This window comes from Lampetra planeri, chromosome 21, assembly GCF_965212315.1.
Source record: "Lampetra planeri chromosome 21, kcLamPlan1.2.h2, whole genome shotgun sequence".
Classification (NCBI taxonomy): domain Eukaryota; kingdom Metazoa; phylum Chordata; class Hyperoartia; order Petromyzontiformes; family Petromyzontidae; genus Lampetra; species Lampetra planeri.
Window position 1 is genome coordinate 8,137,412 of NC_136127.1, and position 27,542 is coordinate 8,164,953.

General features: G+C 47.0%; 1 protein-coding gene across 4 annotated transcripts in view; it reads right to left on the reverse strand.

The window, feature by feature from the left end:
• LOC144724628 (calcitonin gene-related peptide type 1 receptor-like) overlaps positions 1-27,542 on the reverse strand; it is a 153,840-nt gene that overhangs the window by 35,729 nt on the left and 90,569 nt on the right. For all 4 annotated transcript variants that reach the window (XM_078603907.1, XM_078603908.1, XM_078603909.1 and 1 more), the window contains exons 3-6: positions 24,394-24,580; positions 15,630-15,740; positions 8,446-8,558; positions 2,934-3,025 (exon numbers count right to left, since the gene is read on the reverse strand). In XM_078603907.1, the coding sequence (XP_078460033.1) occupies positions 2,934-3,025; positions 8,446-8,558; positions 15,630-15,740; positions 24,394-24,580 (503 nt within the window). The remainder of the gene's footprint in view (positions 1-2,933; positions 3,026-8,445; positions 8,559-15,629; positions 15,741-24,393; positions 24,581-27,542) is intronic.

The following is a 27,542-nucleotide window of genomic DNA, read 5'->3' on the forward strand; positions in this document are numbered from 1 at the left end:
CCCCCACCCCGCAACCTCTGCTTTCAATTTATAAACTCCGAGTGAGATGACAGAAGGGATATAAACAAGGGATAAGAGATGTAGTGAGACGAGCAAACTGAGATACCGATGAGACAGATACGCAGTGAAAGGAGATGTACATAGACATGGGGGGGACGCAGAGAGATTTAGATCAGAGCATAGAGACCCAGATAATAATTCAAACAGCACACACGAGAGATGAATTGGCTTTAATTCTCTTACTCTTAGTTTTTTCGGTAAAGTCACGTAGGTAAAAAATGAAATTAAAATGAATAAAGGTAATAATGGAAATAAAATAATAAAAAATCACGACGTTTCGGAGGCAACACAAGTCTCCGTCATCAGGTGGGACCGTCACAGCTAGATTTTCTGTATCTGGCTGTGACGGTCCCACCTGATGACGGAGACTTGTGTTGCCTCCGAAACGTCGTGATTTATAATTGTATTTCTATTATTATTTCTATTATTTTAACTTTTGTTATTTACATACGTGACTTTACCGAAAAAACTAAGAGTATGAATCCTTGCAGTCACGAAAGCTTAAACTCTAGAATTTAATTATCTTGCTATGCTCACCGGTGTTTGAATTTGAGTGGATATTTGATGCACACATAGGGGGGGTTGTTTTTTTTTCATCCCTTTTGAGCTTCTTGGGCCTCTAAGCTTTTGCTTGGCTCGCTTGTGCCCAGTGGTGCCGCCCGACAGCGGACGGCATGACGCACCACGTGGGCCACTGTCGATTGCCGAAGAGCGGCGCGCATCCGAGCGAACGTATCAATCCAGAGCAGCCATGCCGGAGCGAATGTTCTGCGTCAATAAATGGCTTTTGTTGCCTTCCTTTATAGCACGAAGGCACATCTGACTTGCATTAGACTGCTCGAGTGCGTTCTCTCTATTGTTATTTACGAGCAAGATGACGCTGCTGGCTTCCGAGTTCAAAAGGGTCAAAGGAAAACACAGCACTGATCACCGTATGCATGGTGGCGCTGATGTGTAATATTTGATGCGCAGGCAGGTTTTAACGCGAATTTGCCTTTTCTATTCACTGCTGGATGCATCATACTCGAGCACATTTCCGCGCAAATAACACTGTTGTTGTTGTCGTGTTCGATATTAAGAAAACACGTGTGTGCGCATATACACGGGGTTACGAGTACCTGGTACGGTGCGTAAACATCAGGACAGGGGAGATACATGTGGCCGGGCATGGTGCTGTCCACCAACCACATCGTATGCTGTGTTGGCCTTCATATGTGCTACTCACTAACAGCAGTTTTCCGAAGAGCCTGTTAAGGCTATCCGGAGGGGATCTTTGTCTGTGTGCATGCACATGATTGCACACACATTAACTAGGGTTGCCACATGTCCAGGTTTGACCCAGACATGACACGGACAGTCCCGCAATTGGAAGCTGTGTTCGGGTTTGCAGGAATTGATTTGTACCGAGACCTGGTGGCAATGTGCTGAACTTTATTACAATATAACACAAGTTTTGATAGACCTCGGGCTGACTGAGATGATGTATGTTCGGGTTCGGGTCTGTGGAAGAGATGACGCTGGTGTGTAAGTCTTCTTGAAAAATAAACTGTCAACAACTGCGAACATTGCGTGAGGATGGTTGCTGGCTGGATGTTAGGCAAGTTATAAATAGATATCTCAGCCGCTGTTACGTGTGGAGCAATCATCAGCATTCACCATCATCGTCATACTTTTTTTTTAATGTATCCAAATGTAAATCGAGCGGTGGCGCAGGGAGAGATGAGTGCACCGGGCTATGGACCCGATGGCCTGAGTTGTATTCATGGCCACGACTAACGTCAGTGTCGAGTGAAATTTGAAACAATCCCGGCCACCTAACTTCACCGGGTGGTGAGGTGATGATCAAACGGCCTCGATGGACGACATGGCGTGGCCACGCTTTCACCCACGGACACGCGGTAGAAAATAACATTTACTTATTAAAACGTTCATTCATTGAACGATGTTTTGCTTGCTATTCCGCTTATAACACGGGAAACAAACGTAGTACAGGCGTGATAAACGCAATCAAACTCATAATCATCACCATCAGTAACGGTCATGGTTAACCCTATGCTGGACAAAGTCCTGACCAATCCACCGCCGTTCTCTCTCAATCGCGCGTTATAACAACGGCAACATCTGCCCAAAAAAAACAATTTCCGCTTTCCTAAACGCGCCGTTGTTTTCGTGACGCACGAGTTCCAAGCCTTTTTTTACGTTCCCGATTCAAGATAATCCAGATCGCGCGTCAATCTGCGTCCTGTGCACACGCTCGCAACTTCCTGTGTACGCAGGTGCGGGCGGTGCCGACATTTGGGGGGTGCCCTCACCTCGTCCACCGTCGTGTCCTCGGCGCTCGACCGCTATTATTTCTCGACACGTTTTCGGCCGCGGTGACGCAGAGCGTTGGAACAAAAACGTTGTTTTTTGCCGCGCGCAATCCACCACCTCTCTCGCGCGGAGGGGCGCGGTCGTCGATTCGACGCTGGTGGACAATGGGGCGACTGCTACGGTGGAATAATTGGGCAAGGCAGAGCTCTGAGGCAAAGCATTCGCGGTGGCAGTGGCTGGTGGGATGAGGCTCAGTGGACCGCTTGTAATGAACGTCGTTAGAATTTTTTGTGACTGTATTATATGAAATAAACCTAAACATATTTGAGGAGGAGGCGGTGGGGGGGGATTCATTTGGCTAAAATCGTTCAAAGAACAACAACTTTTTTTTCTTCTTCAGAATTTGCGCATGAGAAGGTCAATAATAACAATGCGAGTGTTTGGATTTCAAGTAGTGTGCGGGGTTGGGGAACCTGATACCCCACTACCGTGCACGGCGAGATGTGTTTTTTATATTAAGGACAACAACAACAACGGCGACAACGAGGAGCCCCACTCACCTAAAATAAAAGAAAATGAAGAGCGACGTCGACAACGAAACAATGGAGAGCGTGTGTCCGATCACGGCGAGGTAATAGAGATTCATGGCCATCTGAAAAAACAACAAAAACAGACAACGCCCGTTGCGCTCCCCGCCCCCACCGAACCGTCAATTAGCGCCGGGCGCGCACTTAGCGAGGCGGTCGTAGCAGCACCGCCGAGCTTACTGCGTCACGGCGCGACGGAAGCTCAACGCACGCAACGCAACGCACGGCACGCGGACATCAAAACACGAGCGAGTTGCCTTTGATATCTTTGAGACACCGCGACCTCTGACGCCGCTCACCTTCGGACATCGCAGCCTCAGATGTTTGCACAGAATCGCGCGCGCGCACGCAGCCTCAGCCGAGTCATCAACGCGCACGCAAGTAACGATTGTGTTTGCGGGGTTTTGGCGCAGGGATGGTGTTGGGGAGCTGTTTTTCTTCACCAGACCCCCCCCCCCCCCCTTATTCTCAATCGCCTGCTGGAAACGAATAATGAGTGGAATTAGCAAGCGGACAATGAGCTGCCGCTGCACAAGCATCTTCTCTCAGCACTCCTCGTCACTCACAGCCTCCTCCATAGCAACATGCTCGGCAGCGAGCAGTGGTTTAGGGAATGACTTGCTCTCTGAGCAGGCTGCCTGCAGTAACAACGCCATGAGGGTGACTCAGAGGGTGCATTTCTAAGCACCCGTGTGCGAGCGAGCGTGCGTGCGTGCGTACGGTAGGGCAGTGGTTAGCGCGCTGTGCTACGAACCCAATAACCTTCACTCGAGTCTGGCCCATGGCTAACTAACATCAGCGGCGAGCGATATCTGAACCTGTCCTGGGCCTTTTCCCAAAGGTCGACAGCCTTAAACGAGTGTGCTGCGGGGCACCGCGGTGGCCAGATGTTAATTGCCTCGCCTGGTCTACAGGAGGTCGTGGGGACGATCCCAACCCTGACGGCTGCATATTTGGTCTCCCCGTGGTCGCGTGGATTTTTCTCCGGGTCCTCCAGTTTTCCCCTCCACATTTACAATCAATGTGCGTTTAGAGTGTTTTTGGCTGCTATACATTTCCACGAGAAGCTGCTTCGTGGCGCTATTAATTGTGGTAGCCAGATCGTTTCTGAAAAAGAGAAAATAGTTCAGCGGTCTTTACCTGGTAAAATGGTGCTAGCTATGCCACCCCCTCGTGCAACATGCTGGCCTTCAAAGGTGCAAGGAAATTGCCGTAATTAGGCTAAACAGGGGAACCTTTGTCTTTCGTATGTACGTAGTGGGGGAGTGGTTGTGCAGTGGCTTGCACACTGTGCAGTGGCTTGCACACTGCACCACAAACCCGCGCTACAAACTTGGTTATGCAACTTTCATTCTCAACCACAGCCAACGCATTTTAGGCAATTGCCGTCCGTACTTATCCTGGGCTTTACATAGGTCAACTTAGTCTTAAATGCGTACAGTACGATTTAAAGCTTTCGTGACTGCAGGGATTCATCTTCTTGGTTCTTTCGGTAAAATCACGTAGAAGGGAAATAATTAAATAATACAAATAAAACATAATCAAATACAATAATAAAAATAAAACATAATAAAATACAATAAAATTGTATTTATTATGTTTTATTTCTATTATTTTATTATTTTCCTTCTACGTGACTTTACCGAAAGAACCAAGAAGATGAGTGCAGTACTTGATGTATATTTAAACATCAGCATTGGGAAGACAAAGGCGGTCAAGTATGGTGCTGGCTTGCTGGTGGCTGCACAGATTTCAGAACCCAGGATCTCAGCGTTTGCTACTCAATGCTCTGTGTGTCTGCTGGAAATGTAGAATGAGTGAAATTAGCAAACCGTGGGGTGGATTTTTGTTGTTGTGTGTGGACAAAGGCAGTTTGTATTCTTCACATAAGATGGACTGGAGTATGAGTCACATTTTATTGAATGTTGGTGCATGTCGAAAGTGTTGACAACGGGTCTGTCAGATATTAAACAAAAAACTATCAATTTAGTTTTCAAAAACACAATATTTTAAGAATTTCATCCTCACTGTGTGTTCGGAGAGGAGGCAATTGAAGTGGTTATCTTACATAACGTGCTTAGACACAGCGGCAGGATGCCGCATAAAAATTGTTCAGTTATATAAATTGTTCACATAAATTATACATCGCTCAGTTCATCAGGAACTGCGTGAAGCGGGCGGAGCAATGGTTTTTCGTGTGTGTGTTCCCCTCCTTTACGAGCAATTTGTTAAAAAGGAAAATTAAGCTTTAATTGCAATTAATCAGCGGGAAATTGCCCCCATTAATTTCCCCGGAGTCGATGCAACCAGAGGGCCCACTTCGTTTTCGCACTTGCAGCCCGCAAAAGGCTTCGTCCGAGGCTGAAAACGAGCAAAGAGCGGAAACTCCTCCAATCGCTCTCCGTGAAAAAGGGACAAAAAAAACCTCGTGCGCTGTCGACGTCTGAAATGTAAAGGCGATAATTTATACTTTTTTTGCTGTTGTCAAATAAAGTTTATAAGCGGCAGGGGAAAGAAGTCGCCTGCATCTGAGCAACGGTGTCTGATGGATTGCTAAGAATGTTGTTGCGAGAAGGGTACACACAATGCAGAAATCCAGAGGACACTATGGCAGGTAAAACAAAAAGAGATTGCACCGGCTGGGACACGTGTGTACGTATGTATGTATATTGAACTTCTTTCGCACCGTACGTAGCCAACCGTGGCTGATCGGAAGTGCGGGACGTGTGCAGGATGGAGAAGGACCGAGACAGACTTAAGAATTGGTCTCCACGAGTCTGACGACCCAAGACCTAAGACCAGATGGTGGGATACAGGGAGGGCAGAGCTTGGAGGTCAAGGGTCAAGTGTCCACTGCGCAGCAGCTGCGGGATCTGGAAGGGTCGGGTGGCATTGGCCACGATGACGTCTTGACCTTTGAGAAGGTGGTCTCTAAACAAGACTGTTTGTGCGATACGTGCAGTTAGGTGGGATTGTGACATGACTTGCAGGGCATGACAGGATGAGTGATCTCAGGGTCACAAATGTGCCTTTTGTTCTGCAGGATTCACCTTGTGCGTGCATATTCTTAGGTTTTTTCGGTAAAGTCACGTAGGTAAAAATTCAAATTAATAAAAGTAAAATAAAAATAAAAATCACGACGTTTCGGAGGCAACACAAGCTTCCGTCTGCCTCCGAAACGTCGTGATTTTTATTTTAATTTTACTTTTATTAATAAAAAAATTTACCTACGTGACTTTACCGAAAAAACCTAAGAATATGAATCCTTGCAGTCACGAAAGCTTTAAATCTAGAATTGTGCGTGCATGTTTACTCTTAAAGTGGACCTCAAATCTGGGACATTTGTATTCGCGTGTGTTTGCCCAGTTCCCAAATGTTGTAATGTAACTGAATCAGGAAAAAATATACAGTGGGGGCGGGAGATGGTGATTGGGTGGCTCAGAGGTTAAAGCACTGAGATCTTGGGTTTGATTTAATTAGGGATGGGGAGCCACCCGTTATTAAACTGTGTCCTCCAGTGGTGTGGAGAGTTGATAATCTCAGCCCGATCACCAATGACTGCACAACTAAACCCCGCGCCGCATTAAATTCCGACTGTCATTTAAATTTGCCCGATTCTATAGCTCTGAGACTCCCAGATTGACGTCAGTTTTTTGTGTGTAAAAAAAGCAATCGTTGCAGGGCATTTAAAAAAATCGTATGCCACAAGTGTGGGTAAGGGAAGAGGTCTATCGAGGCGATGTATGAAGGGTAGTTCTCTGATGTCATTCTTCCAGGGGCTGTTCGCTGACACACGGGTAATGGATGCACTGGCTGGCTGCAGAGTTCCAGACGGAAAAAATTGCGCACACCTTTGTTAGATGATGCGACAGCAAAAATTGGAATAAAATAAGGGGAGAGGAAAAAATATGCCTAAAATGTAATGTGCACTCTGCTAGCCCGGTCACTACGCAACGCGGAGCAAAATTACCGCGCACTTTGAGACGAGGTCAACAAGGAATCAAATTTGGAGGAACAAAATTTTTCATTCGAATAGATGTACTGCCGGCCAGACACCAGGGCCGGAATAAGTTTGACGGGGGGCTCGAAGCTGTTATGGTTTTGTGGGCCCTCCCCCTTCTTTGGAAAATGCAATGCCTTCCCTTGATTGTTTTACCATCAACCATACCCCATGACAAACTCTCCACTGTTGCTCACCCTTGGTGATTTCGGCTCCAGTATTTTTAGAAAAGAAAAATGCGATGTGAGACTCGCAAGGCTACATTAAAGTGAAAATGAACGCATCTATTTTAATGTTGGCACATAAACTGGGAGTGATACACGTAGTGATTTCGATTTAAAGCTTTCGTGACGGCAGGGATTCATCTTCTTGGTTCTTTCGGTAAAGTCACGTAGAAGGGAAATAATAAAATAATAAAAATAAAGCATAATAAAATAATTCTCACGACGTTTCGGCCACAACGCAAGCAGCCGTCTTCAGGTGAAGAATAGGTCTGTCGAAAGACGCTGTCTTTCCGACTTTACCGAAAGAACCAAGAAGACACGTAGTGATGGTATGGCTTTTGACGACCAAATTACCTTGCGAGATTTAACCATCGTGTGCTGCAGCATTGCGAATCAACCACCTCTTGGGGAATCGCTAAAAATCTACGGCCCACAGAATCCAGCCCCTAAAGAATGATTTATTTATCCACGAGGGGCTTTAATTTTAGAATGTGTTTCCGCCAACTTGCGATGAGTGTCTGTACAAGTGATGGGGGACTGGAGCATACGGAAAAAATCCACATGCATTAAGAGGGTGAGTGGGGGGGGGGGCAACGCTCGATCCCCATACAGATGGAAAAAAACCCCGAGATGAGTCCGCACTTTGCTATACCACCTTCTCCTGGCAAACCAGCAGACGGGGCTTGACCTCGACGCCCATGGCAACGAGAGTTTCACAAAAATTTGCGCGGTGACCCAACGACCCCCCTCGCCACCGTCAAAGTGTTGTGTGCGTACCTTCAACGTGTCGCGTGTGTACCTTCAGCGTGTCACGTGTGCACCTTCAGTGTGTCATGTGTGTACCTTCAGCATGTCGTGTGTGTACCTTCAGCGTGTCACGTGTGTATCTTCAGCATTTCCTGTGTGTACCTTCAGCATGTCGCGTGTGTACCTTCAGCGTGTCGTGTGTGTACCTTCAGCGTGTCACGTGTGTACCTTCAGCGTGTCACGTGTGTACCTTCAGCGTGTCACGTGTGTACCTTCAGCGTGCCGTGTGTGCACCTTCAGCGTGTCACGTGTGTACCTTCAGCGTGTCACGTGTGCACCTTCAGCGTGTCACGTGTGTACCTTCAGCGTGTTACGTGTGCACCTTCAGCGTGTCACGTGTGTACCTTCAGCGTGTCACGTGCGTACCTTCAGCGTGTCACGTGCGTACCTTCAGCGTGTCACGTGTGTACCTTCAGCATGTTGTGTGTGCACCTTCAGCGTGTCACGTGCGTACCTTCAGCATGTCGTGTGTGTGCGCATTGCACAGCGTGTAGTTGGACCACGTGCGGTTGCTCTCCGGGTGGCGGAACCAGTTTCCATCCTTGTTGCAAATCTTGGTGACTTTTTCTGGATGGGAAGGAAGGGAGAAGAAAAAAAAATCAGAATCATTTGCGACTTTTCGTGCACGCACGAAGTGACAAACAAAAAATCGCCACGTTTTTTTGAGAAGTGCATCGCATTTGTGAAGGATATACTTTTTTTGTTCTACACAAAAGAAGCAAAACGAAAATGCGTGTTTTATTTTCAACACTAAAAACAGGAAACCTTTTTTTTCAGGAACTGGAAATTGCTTATTTTAACACAGTGCCCTGGAGACATTGAATTTGAGAAGCTTGATTATATTATATTATTGTTGTGCATAATTATTCTCTGAGTATTGTTGAGTATAATAATCACACCGCGGAGGCCAACATCCTTAAACTCCTGTTTTCTAACGTTCAATGACTGCTGTTGTATATTTCTCTCTTTCTCAGCATCCTCACTAATAAAGGAGCTCAGGGCGATTACACTGAGCAAGGGCTCATGATGATAACAACTAAGTTACGGTAAAAGGAGTCATCACTAACGACTTTAAGGGCGAACAACAAACAGTACCCCTCGGTAACCATGGTTTCCTTCACTTCGCTCCCTCCTCTTGATTTCCTTGTTAAACCAATACACAGAGCTTACTTGCACCTAACTTTGTTTCTGGTGCCTATTATTCTCATTATATATTACCGCAGACACGGTTATGTGGCTGGACCACGTGACTGTGAAATGTCAGAAGGTTGCTCTGCATCAACATCAAATACCTCGTTAGTTAGTTGTACAATATCCCCTTAAGGACCCTACGGTACTCGTCTGCAATATCGATGTTTCTTTGCCTCTCGTTGTTGCTGCTGCTGCTGCTCTCACGCACCACAGATCTATATCCCTTTGTTAAAAGAGCTGGGCGAATGGTTAAATGGAGACCGTCGCCCGTGCAACAAATCATATAGACTCAACAAACGTAGATCTCTCTCTCTCCCCCACATTGTATATCGCCAAGGTGGCAATTGCCTAAAAGCGTGTGCCCGCTAATCTCTGAAACCCTGGTGATGTCACGCGCTCGTGCAATTTTGCCACCACATGTCTTAATGTGACCTCTAATTACACCTGCTTTTCCCACTCCAAGGAACACAACTCAGAATCATACTTGAGATTTTCAAAATGTTGTTCATTGTATTTTAACCTTTGCACACGAGAGTGCAGTCCTTAACAAAGTAAATTGAGCAATAACGACAATGATGATAGAATAATAATCGTCGACATTCTGGCCAATGTCATCATCATCATCGCTGATCTTTTCCTATTTTTTTTACAAAGCTTCTTGCACAGAAAGCGTCGATGTTTGCTCAACGTCAAATAAGCAATTGTCGCCACGACGGGAAATGAACCGGGGGGAAAAAAATTACCCAACTGTGAGTTTCTGAACGTTCGAAATAAAGGGGCACGGAAAATATACAATCTAACTTCATGCTAATAATTGACAAAGCAAGACCATTTACAGGAAGACACTTCCAAAGAGAACGTTGCAGAGGTGTGGACTCGAGTCATGTGACTTGGACTCGAGTCAGACTCGAGTCATGAATTTTATGACTTGCGACTCGACTTGGACTTGCATAACAATGACTTTGTCCCACCTATGAGATGTGGACTCGAGTCATGTGACTTGGACTCGAGTCAGACTCGAGTCATGAATTTGATGACTTGCGACTCGACTTGGACTTGCATAACAATGACTTTGTCCCACCTCTGGAACGTTGTGAAGACATTTTTTGAGTTCGCTTCAAGAAAAAAGTAATAAAAACCGTCTATATTTTTAGTCGTTTGCTTCATTTAACCCAGGTGGCGATCGGCAAAGACTTGTTCCACTTCAAAAAGGAGATCTGGCAGCACAATAAAGGGCCAATGCAAGCCGTGCAGAGAGAGAGAGAGAAAGAGCAAAAATAAACAAAGAAAAATAAATAAGAGACCATGGAAACAAGCCAAGCTTTGTGTCAGGAAACACAAGAAATACAAATAAATGGCAGTGGCTTAGAAGACTAAAATCCCACGACGTAAAAGATTTAAAATGTAGGAAGAAGGTGCCTGCAACTATTTCAATATCTAATCCGTGACTGATAAGAGTGTACGGTTATCGACTCGCTCGCGTTCGAGGCTCTGTGTTCTCGGAGTCTGCGTGGAAGAGGATAAAAGTGCAGAGCGTCATCGCGTCGCACGACCGTGAGAGGTGGTGGCGGCGGCGGCCATGGCTAATGATGATGATGGTGGCGGTGGTGATGTTAAAGCGTCGTTCAATCGTAGCGTGGGATAGAGAAGGCGAATGTCTCTGCCCACCAACCCCGGCAGGCACGTTAAGATGATGTAAACCTCGATTTAAAGCTTTCGTGACGGCACGGATTCATCTTCTTGGTTCTTTCGGTAAAGTCACGTAGAAGGGAAATAATAAATTAATAAAAATAAAACATAATAAAATTCAATTCTCACGACGTTTCGGCCACAATGCAAGCAGCCGTCCTCAGGTGAAGAACAGGTCTATCGGAAAAACAGCGTCTGAATGAAGAACAGGTCTGTGTCTTTCCGACAGACCTGTTCTTCACCTGAGGACGGCTGCTTGCGTTGTGGCCGAAACGTCGTGAGAATTGTACTTTATCATGTTTTATGTTTATTATTTTATTACTTCCCTTCCACGTGACTTTACCGAAAAGAACCAAGAAGATGATGTAAACCGTGAGGCGGGTTTCCCAGAAGCTTGGCGTCGGTTGAGGCACGCCGCCAACGTCACTCGCATTGTGGCTAACCTTCACGCTCGGTCGTGAAAAAACCGGAGCGCGGTCGGTTTCCTGTAAATGTGCAAATCCCCCACAGGCCGTGAAACAACAGATCCCAGCGCGCCCGCTGACAGCCTCGCGCTATCGTACGCATATTTCTTTAAGCGCGCTGCAGGGAATTGCGCGTTAACACGCTGCCAGCGTTTCATTCCCCCACCACCACCCCCCTTACCCCTACAACTGGTGCCAGGACTTTGATAGCTGGCACGGTGGTGCCCCGGGATGCATTCTGGGATTCCATCGATCGAGTTCAAAGATGCCCGCGGGGAGGGGGGGGGCCGTGCCCGGCTCAGATTACCATGGCTGAGCGTTTAACCCCCTGGGACGAGCAATTCCCCTCCCCAAACAAAAAATACAGCGGACGAAACGTAAAAAAACTACGACAAGCTCCGTTTGCGCTTTTGTAGCCCCAGTTTTCCCCCTGCTGTGCTGCTGTGGCCCACGGCGCAACTCGCGGTTTGCGATGAACAGGATTTGGGGGCTGCGGATGTATCTGATAGGGGGGTTTTTGATTCAGGAGACAGGTCGAAAAGATATTAACACGAGCGCATTCGGGTTGTTGTTGTTGTTTTTAATGGGGAAAACCACGACTGAGAAGCTGCAAAATTCGACACTTCACCCTTTCATTAATCAATGACGGAAGTGTTTGTTGCTGAGATTCAGGGTTCATGCCCAGCGGTCGCTCTGGTTAACACTGCGGGTGTAATCACCGTAAATACTACACGCCATCCGCTTCACAGCAGGCGTTTCAGACCCACACATTTACTTAATTAGGTAAAACCGCATAGCAACTATATGCGTCCGTGTAAGTGAATGATGAGAATACTGAATGCACTAAATTATTATTATTATGGCTACTAATTATTCAAAATCATCATTATCCATGATTAATCCACTGCTGGATGATGCCATTTCTCACAATCCTACGATGTAATGATCCACCATCTGGGAAACTGCGAGAGCCTCATTATGCTGAGTGCGACGGGCATTTATTCGCCGGAGCAGGTAGGCCGAACAGTTTGTTGTCTCTCACGTTACGATCATTGCGTCCTTTGTATCGAACGACCATTCGTTTGCTCTCTCTCTTTCAGAAGACAAAGAACACCCCCCCCCCCTCCGTGTAGCCTTAACAGACTGTCGGGGCAAGTGAACGGCACACGAGGGGGTGGGTAGCCAGCACCACTCCCCGGCCGCCTTTGTCTCCCTGGTGGCGATGTTTGCACATGGCACCAGGTAGTTATTTGAGGCTGAGTCAACCTAGAGGAGACCAAGGACCGTTTCGAATAATTGTCACTCGTGTTGACCGTGCACTCCTCCTCCTCTTTCTCGCACACACACACAGGCAACCCCCGCCGCTTAATTTCTCCAATCTCTAAATAAACACGAACCGAAGCAAATCGCCAGTTCACGGCGCAAAACCCCCGAAAACCTCGCAGCTACTGATAATTGGTTTTTTACCCTTCTATCTGGCAACAAAACTGACACCTTTTTACAAGGAGTCATGTTTGCATAGACCACAATACCTGCAGTCATAATGCAAACAAAAAACACAACTCTGATAATGTGCACTGTCCTTGAAGTTGATTGGTCCACACCCAAGACAGCTTTCCTTAGAGCCTAGTCTCACATGGGTTGGACCAGATGACGCCAAAAGGCGCACAACTCAAAGACAATGCACCATCAGAGTATTTACTGGCAAATGAGGTTCCAGTGTGTTCTTGCAGCTACTCCCGGCCACGAGGCGTTCCCGGACGACGCTTTGGCCATCGTCATTTGTCCACGAATTTCGTAGAAAACGCCGGCCCGGGGCGAAAAATGTCAGCTCTGGAAAAAGGGTACACACACTCGGAGGGGCAAGTCGCCTCCTCCCGCTGGAATGGCTCCCACTCAGCAGGCAGAGCATGCATGCACACGGTGGGTGGGGGGTGGGGGGGGAAGCACGGCTCGAGAGAAGGTGATTTCATTTACACCTCGGCTTCCTTTGCGTGCGGGCGCTCGAAAGCCACGCACGTCACGCCGCGATTTGCAGCACAAAAATTGCAAACAAAGCCCTCCTGCAAAATGGAGGCTCCTGGGAATATCTGCAAAGGAACGGAGGTGGAATGAAGAAGTTTAGAGGCCTCAAGCTGGGGTTGCTGATATTCTCGAGTAGGTGACGGAGGCGACACGGGTTTGGACACGTGTTGAGATGAGACAAAGAAGATGCATTGAGAGGGGGTTATTGAAAATAGACCCGTAGACTCGCACAGTGACCAAAAACCTCACATAGAGACCCACAGACTCACAGAGACCCAGACTCGCATAGATACCCATAGACCCACATAGAAACCCACAGGCTCACATAGAGACCCAAAGCCTCAAATAGAGACCCACAGATTTACACAGAGACCCACCAACTCACACAAAAATCAAAAGACTCGCACAGAGACCCAAAGCCTCACATAGAGACGCACAGACTCACAAAGACCCAGCCTCACATAGATACCCACATACTCACATAGAGATGCATAGGCTCAAACAAAGACTCACATAGAGACCCACAGGCTGACATAGAGACCAAAAGCCTCAAATAGAGACCCACAGACTCACACAAAGAACCCACTGACTCACACAAAAATCCAAAGACTCACACAGAGACCCAAAGCCTCACATAGAGACGCACTGACTCACAGAGACCCAGACTCACATACATACCCACAGACTCACACAGAGACCCACAGACTCAAAGAAAGACCCACAGACTCACAGAGAGACCCACAGACTCACACGGAAACCCACAGATGAGCAGAGCTATGGAAGGTGCCACCGGTGCAGGGCAGAATGACGAGAAGGGGGAGGGGGGAAGCCAAGGGGGAGAACGGGAGGATGCGGGAGGATGCAGTGGAACGCGACGGGCAGGTCCTCATTTGAGGTGGGTCTGCCTGAGCGAGCGGCCCTGTGAATGTCCACGCAGCCAGCGCACCACGTCCTGTACACCTCTCGCTGTGGTGGCTGCGTCTACTCGTCGTGTATCCACTCCAGCCTACCAGTGGTGCAGTGAGCAATTAAATCCAGGAGATGAGGATGAGGACCAGTGGACGTGGCTTGAGAAGAGGTACAGAGGAGGGGTACGGGGAGAAAGGATATCCGTGCCGCCGACCGCAAGCAAAAATGGGATGTTTGGTTTTGAACGGTGTGTTGTATTTATTCTAGATTTGAAGCTTTCGTGACTGCAAGGATCCATACTCTTTGGTTTTTTCGGTAAAGTCACGTAGGTTGAAAAAGAAAACAAGAAAACAAATAAATTAAATCACGACGTTTCGGAGGCAACAAAAGCCTCCGTCTTCAGGTGGAACCGTCACAGCAAAGTTACTGTATCAAGTCACTTGAAACGTCGGGATTTAATTGATTTGTTTTCTTGTCTAACCTACGTGACTTCACCGAAAAAAACAAAGAGTATGTTGTATTTATGTTGAACTTCTTTTGCACCATACGCAGCCAACCGTGCTAATCAGAGGTTGCGGAGGAAGGACAACAAACTAAACACAATTTTTTGTTTGCTATGTGTATCGTGGATCACTCTATGGGTCTACCTATCGATTTGCATCTATAGGTATCTATTTAAATCTATGTAGGCATATGGCTTTAGTTGTTTTCATTTCGTTTATTTGATTGATTGTTTCACCTACGTGACTTTACCGAGAAAAACAAAGAGTATGGATCTTTGCAGTCACGAAAGCTTCAAATCTAGAATTAAGGCATATGGCTAACTATGCTAAGTCTACGGCCTGCGAGTACATGGATCTCAAAGTAAGGAACAGTGGACATGACAAAAGTAGAACGAGCAGCGATGACGAGCTGAGTTGACCCCCGTCCGAAATTTGAACTCACGACCTTTACGACTGTGAGTCAAGTGCTCGAAACAGAGAAGCACCTGTCCAGATGTCACACACACACACACATATTCCCCATATAGCCTTTAACAGATTGTTAGGGCAAGTGCTGTTAGCGAGCACCTATGAAGGCCGGCACAGCACACGAGGGGGTGGGTGGTCAGCACCACGCCCGGCCGCCTTTGTCTCCCTAGTGGCGATGTTTTTACACACAGCACCAGGTACTCATTTGAGGCAGAGTCGACCTAGGGGAGGCCCAGAACCGGTTCAAATAATCGTCACCGGCATTGGGCGTGAGCGGGAGTCAAACTCCGGTTGCCGGGTTCATAGCGCAGCGCGCTAACCGTTACACTACCACTAAAACACACATACAAAGACATAAATAAACGAATGAGTGGGTCTGTGCGTCTTACCAGACGGGTCAAAGTCTTCGAAATAGTCGGGACATTTCTGTGAGACCTCGGTGCCTGCTAGCGTGTCGTCCCAGCAGCGCCAGCCATCCCACGTGCGATTACAGTAAGGTCCTGAGCATGCACACACAGATACACACATACACAAGCCATTAGCGTCAGAATCAGACTGCGGGAGGAATCCGATGAGCTATGAAGCTCTTTTTCACAGACGTCCAGTATGGGAGGGTCAGCAAGTTTACGACATCAAACTCGATAGGAGTGCAAAGCAGAGAAAATGGTAAGCAAGTCGCTAAATAGAAATAAACACCAAACAAATACCTTTTTCAAGGAATCACGTCTTGCATAGAGCATACGTACTTGTGGTGAACATGCTGATAATATATGCATTGTCTTTGAAACTGATTGGCCTACACGAGACAGCCTTCTTCAGTTTAAAAGACAATGCATACATTTTCTTGGTTCTTTCGGTAAAGTCACGTAGAAGGGAAATAATAAAATAATAAAAAATAAAACATAATAAAATACAATTCTCACGACGTTTCGGCCACAACGCAAGCAGCCGTCCTCAGGTGAAGAACAGGTCTGTCGGAAAGACAGCGTCTTCAGACGAAGAACAGGTCTGTCGGAAAGACTTTCCGACAGACCTGTTCTTCACCTGAGAACGGCTGCTTGCGCTGTGGCCGAAACGTCGTGAGAATTGTATTTTATTATGTTTAATTATTATTTTATTATTTGCCTTCTACGTGACTTTACCGAAAGAACCAAGAAGATGAATCCCTGCAGTTACGAAAGCTTTAAATCAAAATGTAATGCATACATTATCAGAGCATGCTTTGTTTGTATGTTCACCACAATGACGTGTGGTTAGTGTAGACTTGATTCCTTGTCTAAGGTATCCGTTTGGTGTCTAGAAACCGTAATACCTCCTGTTTTATTGCCAGAAAAGGGTAAAACCCTATTATTATTTTCATACTTTGATACTGGCAAAAAAGGTCCCATAGATATAAATAGAAATACATGATAAATACAATAATTATATAATTTCGATTTATCAAGATCGGGCAAGGCAGCAACAACAACAAAACGGCCGCAGACCGCACCAAGACAATAACACAAAGTGGTCCCACAATAAAATGGAACGCGAGCATTGAACTACATAATACGCGTATATGATTTTACGCGAACCTGTATCATGGACAATATTGGTGGCAGAAACCCCCCTACATGTGTTAAACAACTGAGCCATTGAACTATCGATACACAGGTGTCAGGATCAAAGTTAAACATCACATTCGCATCTGCGACCGCTGCATCCAGCACTAAAACCCGCCGCGTCACGGCATTAACACGAGCCGGCGGGCAGCCGTCTCTTCGCGAACACCAGCGGGTGACAGAAGCGGAGTAGAACGCGTAGAGAAGAGGTGAAAGGCTGGAAGTCCGCGGTGTCGTTCAACTCGTTCTGCCGAGCGTTCAAACTTGCTTACTTTACTACGCGTTTCCCGCACTCATTGACATGTTAATTTTTTATCTAACCCCCTCCATCTCTCTGCCCCCGCCCCCTCTGCCTATTTAAGGCCACTCCACAGAGACGATCTCCCTCTCTGTACCTGTGTTACTCTCTCTCTCTCTATGTATCTTGGTGATATCTGTCTGCTTATATGTCTGTCTATAGTTTTTCTGGTTAGAATTTTTTGTTGCTATTTCATTTATACCTGATGATGATTGCTTGTGTTGCAATCGAAACGTCGTGATTTTTATTTTTATTTTATTTTACTTTTATTAATTATTATTTTTTACCTACGTGACTTTACCGAAAAAACCTAAGAATATGAATCCTTGCAGTCACGAAAGCTTCAAATCTAGAATGTAACGTCATATTCTTTGTTTTTTTCGGTAAAGTCACGTAGGTAAAACATTTTTACAATGAAAACAACTAAATTAAATCACGACGTTTTGGGCACAACACAAGCGTCCTTCTTCAGGTGGGGACAACGTAGTCGAAAGCACAACCGCTTAGGTATGTCTCAAAGATGGCTGTGACGAGGAATTATATAGTCACTGAAGCTTTGTGATGCAGATGGTGGAAGTAGATGAGCAAGCAAGGATTACGCAGCCTTTTGTTACGCTGCCGATGGGGTGAATTGGAGACGGACAAGCTAAAAAAGACCAAAAAACAGCGTGTGGTAATGGTGATGGTAGTGTGTGAAACTGGGGGTAACATACTGGAAATATGGATATGTTTATGAAAATTAAATATAAACTGGTTGTTTCGTAGTAAACTGCACAGCAGCAAAAGTTTAATTTGGTTAATTACATCCTTACAATGATTGCTCAATTTGAATCCATCATCTCGGTTGAAGTTACGTCTATGTTTGCATATCTGGATGGCTTCATGGACAAAATGCCGCCACCTCACCACCCGTTTTAACAGCCCCACCTGTTGGGACAGGGGACCCAGAACCCCCTTCGATCCGTCCCTTTAATTCTCAACCCCCCCCCAATCCCTTCCGGTAGACGGCTCAAGTTTCGTCGCCGCGGTCGCCTTCTTTCGCGACGGGAGATCCTCCAGCATGGAACAGCGCGGGGGGCCCGCGAGTGAGTTGTTGCATAAAAACTTCAGTTAGAAAAAAAACGTGAAAATAAACCGTGGTTCGCTGGGCTTCCCACTCACTAACGGTCCGTTCTCGCGCTCATTGAACAGACACTGGAACGCGCTTGTGCAGAAAAAGTCGATTCGTGACCAAGTCCAGTGAATTTTTTTAAAACGTGAATTATATCGCTCATGTAGCGTTGAGGCTAATGGAGTGAACAGAAATGTGAGAGACAACAACAGCACGAAACAGTCCAAGTGAGAAAGTAAAAACGTGTCTGATGGGAATTTAACACTGAATCTAACTGTGGCCTTTAATGGAGACAATTCAAACTACTGGTAGGATGAGTAGATAATCAATTCCTGCTGGTCATAATGAATATGATGAACTAATCTTGTAAACTAGGAGGCTGGATGGTGACCAACTCGGGAGCAGTGTTGTTGTTGGTGCCTGTAAAGAAGAAGGCAGTGCAGCAAGTATGTTTTGTAGCAACGCTACCTTTACATTTGCGGGGGGTTTGAGTGTCATCCCAGCACGCGGGTGGGTTTTCGTTCGACCCTGTTGCTTCCTGCCCATGTGGAAAAATACTCAACAACAACAAAATAAAAATACATCGGCCAAACGTCCCGGAATCAGATGCCGCTACGAAAAACAGTCCATTCGATTCCTCCCCCACCCCCCCGTGGCCACGGCTAACATCAGCGGTGAGCGACGTCAGGACCCAACGTTGTTGGGCAGCCCTCCATTCACCAACCCCGCACGCTGCGCGGCGACTGTGAAGTACGGTCCAACAACGCCGCGCGGGGGGAGGTCTTCATCCGGCAGCTGACTAACAAATGGACCGTCAATGTTCTCTCTTGTGACGATTTAAACAAAGCCTCGCCCCAGGTGGTAGCAGTCATCCCTTCTGTGCGCTGATAGGGGGTTCGTGGAAACAATTTTGAGGCTTCCAAGGAAATGGAAAGAAAGTAATAGCGCCTCAACCCCAATCCCCCTCCAATGGCCTCAAAGTGCACACATGCTCAATGACGTAACTGAAACGTTGCGGCATTAATCGGTGCGAGCAACTCGCGCCAAAGCACTCGCGATTCGATGATTTGCCCCTGATGCCAGTCACTGACGATTGGGTTTGATTTTAACAACAAGAACAACAACAATTGTAATGGCTGGGAGGGTTAAGCATACGAATTCTAAATTTGAAGCTTTCGTGACTGCAAGGATTCATACTCTTAGTTCTTTCGGTAAAGTCACGTAGGTAAAAAATGAAAATAAAATTAATAAAAATAAAATAAAATAAATCACGACGTTTTGCCTCCGAAACGTCGTGATTATTTTTTTTATTAATTTCATTTTTTACCTACTTCACTTTACCGAAAGAACTAAGAGTATAAGCATACGAACCCCATTAGTACGGTCGCGATTCCGGCACGGAGGTCGCGGATTGCCCGAGTTTGAACGACGCTCGTAAAGTCGCGTCAAGATCGAGGCACTTTTTTTATCTTTCTTATTTTCAACTAATGCCGCGCGTGATTTTATCGATTTCCCCCCCCCCCCACGCCGCTACATCCCCTCACCCTCAGCTGTGAATTGCACTAAAAGTTACTGACATATGCCGTAGCCATGCCTATTATTACCCACACATACGAATCAGCAAACATCGATTCTTACACGGGAGGTTTCCGATGCGTTTATCGTGAGCTTAAGGATCAATATTGATCAACGAAATCAATGCATCGTTCAACCGCTAATATTTATCAAGGGAGACAAGTCGAACAATAAAGGTCAAGAGGTCATCAGAGTCAATGCTACTGATACCACGGCACCTCGTACTCTCTGTCTTCTGTATGTATATACTGTATATGTGTTAAACTTATTTAGCATTGTATGTAGCCAACCGTGCTAATCAGAGATACGGGGAAAGGACGACACACTAAAAACAAAAGCAGTTCTCAAGAAATGAGTTTTCAATCTCGATGATAACGCATTCCTGCGGAGGGAGCTGGTAGGAACGTTGGGTTGCTCGGTCAATGGCCAGAGTCAACGGCGGCGTGGTGTATTCCGCAAATATGCCCGACTGTGAGGGCGGGCACAAGCCGGCGTGAGTAGGTTAAACGTTGAGTTTTATAAGGGCACCACGGGGTGACCAGCCCCTCCCCACCCAGCCCCACCCCTCCCACCCAGCCCCACCCTCCCCACCCAGCCCCACCCTCCCCACCCAGCCCCTCCCCACCCTGCCCACCCAGCCCCTCCCCACCCAGCCCCTCCCCACCCAGCCCTTCCCCAACCACCCAGCCCCTCCCTGCACGACAGACGGACACAATAATCCCCTGTGGGCTGGTGTAACCAGGAGGTTCCTACCAGTATAAAAGTGCATAGCTCCCAGTGGCCTCCTGATATCGGAAGGAAGAGCGTTCCAGACGGCCGCAGAAGCGCATCTGAAAGCGCCACGCGATGCAGTGACCGTCTTTGTTCAATGGCTGAGCCCCAAAAAAAGAATCGATGGCTTTAGGTCTTCTCCTTTTTGTTGGTAACTGATCTCTGGGTGCCAGTCCAATGACCGTCTCTGTAAGCTATTCCTCTCTTTCCTCAATCCTACACAAGCATCCCAACCCATTCCAACTTCCCATCTATTATTTTATCCACGATGCCGTGCATGAAATATCTTGTACTTTGCATTCCTATCGCTGCTTTTTGTTGTATCGGTTCTTGTCTGTCCTAACTGTCTAATCCCCGTGCCCCCTACTGAACATCTGTGGGAAAAAAAGAGCGTCATAGTTCATAAGATGTATCCAGGATAGAGATTCTGATTCTGAATTGTATAATTGAAGGGGAATTTAGAATGACTCATTGAGAGGCAAGAGATGGAAGCTCTGCTACCGAATGAACGTTTCAAAGTGTATTTTGCATATAAATAAGTTACTGCAGGAAAGGCAAGCAAATAAATAAGTAATTCTTCCCCGAATACGTCTAAATCGATTGCAGATGCATTTTTTTCTGATGTTGTGGAATCCACCTCACTGAGCCCAAGGTGGCGTGACTGCAATTTTTTTTTCTCCCGAAAGTAAGTTTCACGATGATGTGTTAACACGTGGCTGGTTGTTAACGCGGATGTACAAAAAAAACCATACCCAAAATGTCCCTCCGGCTCTGAATAAATAATAAGACAATATGAAGTTCCTTTACAAGTGTCCTCGTGACAGGCATAACGTTCTTGATGAACAACGAATGTTGCACGGTGTGTATTTTTTATACTGCGTCATGTCGAATGTAGCTGGACGTATGTAAAGTAGTGTTATGACTTCTAGATTTGAAGCTTTCGTGACTGCAAGGATTCATACTCTTTGTTTTGTTCGGTAAAGTCACGTAGGTAAAACAATCAATACAATAAAATAAATGAAAACAACTAAATTAAATCACGACGTTTCGGAGGCAACACAAGCTTCCTTCATCAGGTGTTACCTACGTGACTTTACCGAAAAAACCAAAGAGTAGTGTTATGACTGTTACAATTGTGTGAGTGTTTGCTTCATTGTTGTTTGTGTGGGGGGGTTTGGCCTAGGGTTGCCACCTCCGAGGTACTGAAAACAGGGACATATCACGGCAAGAAGCAGAATGATCTCACAGATCCGGAATAGGAAAGAGCTACATGTTAATGCATCGTCTAGAATGGTGTATTAATGTTATATTTATGATTATTACGTGTATTTCGCAAGTGACAATTATCGCGACTTTTAATGTCTCGGGAAGATATACGGATTTCCCGGGACAGTAGCTTCCTCAACAAGAGGAAAATTCCGTGAAAATCCAAGATGGTTGGCAACCCCAGCTTCACCATGTAAACTAAACTTAAACTACATTCATTTTACCAGGTAAGGCCCACTAAGCTTTATAGCTTTTTGTCGGAAGCGACCTGGCCGCAAATGATAAGCTCAACGACATGCTAATTTCCAGAGGTGTGGACTCGAGTCATGTGACTTGGACTCGAGTCAGACTCGAGTCATGAATTTGATGACTTGCGACTCGACTTGGACTTGCATAACAATGACTTTGTCCCACCTATGAGATGTGGACTCGAGTCATGTGACTTGGACTCGAGTCAGACTCGAGTCATGAATTTGATGACTTGCGACTCGACTTGGACTTGCATAACAATGACTTTGTCCCACCTATGAGATGTGGACTCGAGTCATGTGACTTGGACTCGAGTCAGACTCGAGTCATGAATTTGATGACTTGCGACTCGACTTGGACTTGCATAACAATGACTTTGTCCCACCTCTGCTAATTTCTCTGCCCCCCACCCCTCTCTCTCTATATTTAATGCCTCGTCACAGAGTCGTTGTTTCTGTGTGTGTCTATGTGTGTGTCTCTCTGTGTGTCTCTGTGTGTCTATCTCTGTGTCTCTGTCTGCTTGTGTGTCTCTCTATGTGTCTCTCCCCCATGTGTGTGTCTCTCTCTCTGTGTTTGTCTCTCTCTGTGTGTCTCTGTCTGCTTGTGTGTCTCTCTATGTGTCTCTCCCCCATGTGTGTGTCTCTCTCTCTGTGTTTGTCTCTCTCTGTGTTTCTCTCTCTCTGTGCATGTGTCTCTCTCCGTGTCTGTGCTTGTCTCTCTCTCACACTTAACTTCAAATTTAGCAATCTTTGGAAGAACGTAATCAACCAGGTAAAGTGTTAACTGTTGTGTTAGCCGACTTTCTGTGTTGCATTGCATTACATTTCTAAGTTTACTAGGTTCGTTTTCTCATTCATTCATACCTGATGACGGTTACTTGTGTTGCAATCGAAACGTGGTATTCTATTTTTTATTTTATTTCTACGTGACTTTACCGAAAGAACCAATGAGTAAGCTCAACGAAGTGTCGTTTCATCACGTGGAAATGTATAGCAGCCAAACACTCGAAGCGCTTGTTTCTAATTGTGGAGGGAAAAAACGGAGGATCCGGAGAAAAACACAGGGAGAGTGAGAGAGAGAACACATGCAGCAGGCGTCACGGTCGTGATCGAACCCACGACCTCCTGTATACACCAGGCGAGCCAGTTAACATCTCGGAACCGTGGCGCCCCTGTATACTCTCGTTTCCTCAAATGAGCAGAACCGGCCCTAGACCTTTGGGGGCCCTAAGCAAAATTTGGTTGGAGGCCCCTTTGATGTATGATTTTATTCACCCACTAGCTAGCAGTGACTCTAGGGGGCCCTCTGCTGGCCACGGGGCCCTTTGCAATTGCAAGGGTCGCTTAGTGGCTGGGCCGGCTCTGCAAATGAGCCTCCACTCGAGGGAGCTCTTGAGAGCCCCCTCCAAGAGGCCTACTCTTCCACGGCGCCGGCCAAGCGTCTTGGAAGAGGTGGGAGCGCCCACAATATACTCCCCACCACCACGCGACCTGCCAATCGACTTTAAATTCCAGTGTTGCCCATTTACACACTGCCGAGATGCGGGCAGAGGTGCGTGGGCTGGGTGGGGGCTTGCAATCAACGTTCCTTTTGTTTCACCGACCTCCCGTGATGCAAATCCAGCGAGTTTTCCTCTATCCCATTACAACCGAGGCAGCATCCATCGAGATAACAGCGTTTCCCTTCGTTATTCGCGAGGGACACGTGCCGGAGATGCCCGTGAATATCAAATTTCGCGGAGAATGATATTTGGCCGACGAAAAACTGAATGAATAACCTTAACAATAATATGTAAATACGCTTTCTCGCTCATCACTTTGTCTCTCTCTCTCTCGATGCAGTCGTGTAGAGTTCCAGATGCGACTTGCGGATGGCCAAACATCGCGGAGAGCAAGTTCGCGAGGGAATACTGTACTTATATATAGACAAAGACAAATATCCCCCATATAGCCTTAACAAACTGTTGAGGCAAGTGCTGTTAGCGAGCACCAATGAAGGCCGGCACGGCACACGAGGGGGTGGGTGGCCAGCACCACACCCGGCCGCATTTGTTTCCCCAGTGGCGATATTTTTACGCACAGCACCAAACACTCAATTGAGGCTGAGTCGACCTAGGGGAGGCCCAGGACCGGTTCAGATAATCGTCACCGATGTTGGCCGTGAGCGGGAGTCGAACTCGGCTCGCCAGGTTCTTAGCGCAGAGTAGCGCTAACCGCTGCACTACCACGCACACACGCACCTCCAAAAAAAGTTCAACGAAAAAACAACCCCACGTCGCTCACCGCTGCCGTTGTAGGGAGGGTCACGCAGGATCTTCATGTAGCACTCGTACTGCGCCTTCACGATGTACTGCTCCTCGCCCACGGGCACCATCGCCATCGCCGCCTCCGTCTCCTCCTCTGGCACGACCGCCACCGCCGGCGGCGTCGCCAGCCGGCTCCCGTTCAGGGCCTCCGAGCCCGGTGGCCACTGCGTCGTTCGCGAGCAATCCGGGCAGGTTGTGCAGAAAGAAAGCACGGGTGAGGATGGGGCAGGTAGATGTGGTGGTGGTGGTGATGGTGGGGAGAGCGGTAGCGTAACGGTTAGCGCGCTGTGTTATACGTGTAAGTATGTTGGTTCAGGACCGATTCAGATGTATGTACGTTGAACTTCATTAGCACGGTACGTAGCCAACCGTGATAATCAGAGGTGTGGGGGAAGGACAACAAACTAAATACAAACGAATCCGGCAACCCCAGTCTGATCTGATTCCCACTCACGGCCAAAACCAGCGGCGATTATAATCGTCACCGGTTCAGATAATTATCTGAACCTGATCTTGAGCCCTTCCTTCGGTCGACTCAGCCTCAAATGAGTACCTGGTACGGTGTGTAAACATCGCCACTTGGGAGACAAAGACAGCCGACCGTGGTGCTGGCCACCCACCCCGCTCGTGTGCCGTGCCGGCCTTCATAGGTGCAACTCGCTAACAGCGCTTGCCCCAACAGTTTATGAAGGCTACACGAGGGATGTTTTTGTCTTTGGTGATGGTGGCAGCAGTGGTGGTGTGACGTACAGGGTCGGAAAAGGCCGAGAGGGGAGACAGTCGGAGGCACGTGCAGTCACGTCAATGGGCGTCACCGGGACCAAACGGGAGAACATTTTGGTGCCGAATTTTTGCCGAGGTGAGATGACATCCCGTGCCGACGCTGGGTACAAGAATGGAAGATTGCTGAACAACACAGTTCCTTCGGGCGCACGTGAGAATGTATGAACTTGCTGCCGTATAGTGGAGTTTCGCGCGCATTAGAGTTGGCGGATGAATGCACAGGTGTGGACATGCAAATTGCTTTCACGGACACATCCTAAGTGTGGGCTTGTGCATCCGAATAGAGGGCATCTGTCACGCTCGCAAGCACAGCTGATATGAGGATCTGCGGTGTCGCAAGCACTGTGTTTAATGCTCGGCAGTATCTTGAATTTATTACACCACGGTTGCCGAGCACAGGCCCAGAGGCCCAGGGCACCGAGTGGCCAGCGATAGCCAGCACTCTTAAAGGTGTGATAGATAAGAGACAGCGGTGGGAGGCAACTCCAAAGTCGAGCAGTGCGAGGGAAGACGCCGAAAGGGAAGTGATTCACCTGTAGTGGATGAGTGATTCGGTGAGTGAGTGAGTTGGTAGATGAGTGAGTCAGTCGGTCAGTGAGTGAGTTGGTGGATGAGTGAGTCGGTCAGTGAGTGAGTGTGTTGGTGGATGAGTGAGTCGGTTAGTAAGTGAGGGAGTGGAACGTGGAATTTCCACCAATGGCTCAGAGCCACCCCGAATGGGAGAGAATCACGATGCCGTGCTCATCGTGAAACCACTTTCACTTATTTTCCATTCCCCTCCCCCCGTCCCCTGACCCTCCCCTTCCCCCAGCTGTGACCCTTGTAAGAGGGCAGCACCGATTGACAAAAAGATTCGAATCTGTAAGTTAACAAAAACAAACCCCCCCACGCACACACACACACACGAGTGAGCAGAGCTATCACAGCCTTCAGACTGTCGCCGTTCACGTCACCGCCACTACCTCTCGGCCAAGTGTCCGTCTGCCTGTAGCTTTCATTGACGTCTCTAAATAATAATTAAAATGTGTCATGCAGCATTCCATCCTAGGATCCCAATGCGCAATGCACGAAAAGCAGGAAACAAAAAAAACAGAACCAGGGCAACCGGCCAAACTAAAGAGGGAAGGTCACTTTAAAAAAGACGGGCTTTCAAAGCAGACTTAAATACGTACTCTTAGGTTTTTTCGGAAAAGTCACGTAGGTAAAAAATAAAATTAAAAGTCAATAAAAGTAATAATGGAAATAAAAGAAAATAATAAATCACGACGTTTTCGGAGGCAACACAAGTCTCCGTCATCAGGTGGGACCGTCACAGCTAAAATTATTTTTTATTTTATTATATTTCCATTATTACTTTTATTAACTTTTAATTTAATTTTTTACCTACGTGACTTTACCGAAAATATCTAAGAGTATGAATCCTTGCAGTCACGAAAGCTTCAAATCCAGACTTAAATACATCTACTGACTCCGATTGCCCTGATTTCAAGTGGCAAGGCGTTCCACGGCTATGGTGCCATGCTAACAAGAGCCCGGATCACCAAAAGACCTGGGAGTGCTGAGCAGTTGGAGATCGGAAGATCTTCAGGACCGTGATGGAATATATAAGTTTAATGGAGAGACGGCCGCCCGGAACGATGATTCCCTATTCGGTCAATTTGGTGTCACGGTTACGATGAGTGGTACGATTGTGTGTGTGTCTGTGGTAAGATTGTGTGTGTCTGTGGTAAGATTGTGTGTCTGTGGTAAGATTGTGTGTCTGTGGTAAGATTGTGTGTGTCTGTGGTACGATTGTGTGTGTGTCTGTGGTAAGATTGTGTGTGTGTCTGTGGAAAGATTGTGTGTGTCTGTGGTAAGATTAAGTAAGTCTGTGGTAAGATTGTGTGTTTGTGGTATGATTGTGTGTGTCTGTGATAAGATTATGTGTGTCTGTGATAAGATTGTGTGTGTTTGTGGTAAGATTACGTGTCTGGAGTAAGATTATTTGTATCCTGGTAAGATTACGTTTGTCCGTGTTAAGATTATGTGTGTATGTGGTAACATAACGTGTCCGTGGTAAGATTACGTATGTCTGCTTGGTAAGGCGGCGGCATGCGTACGCGTATGGGGCTAGTGGCAAAAACTCCCATGCAAAATTATCTGACGTGGGGCGGCATGGGTGGGTGGAGGCGGCTTTAAGTAATTTAAACTCGCGATACGCTTATAAGCTGGACAGAAGTTTTAATAAAGACACATGCAAGCAGAACTCTTGTTTATCCAGACCCACATTGTCCAGCAGCATTTGTGAAGGCGATAACAACTCCTGGCTGGTTTTGACCTTCTGTGTCTCATCAGCAGCAGTCA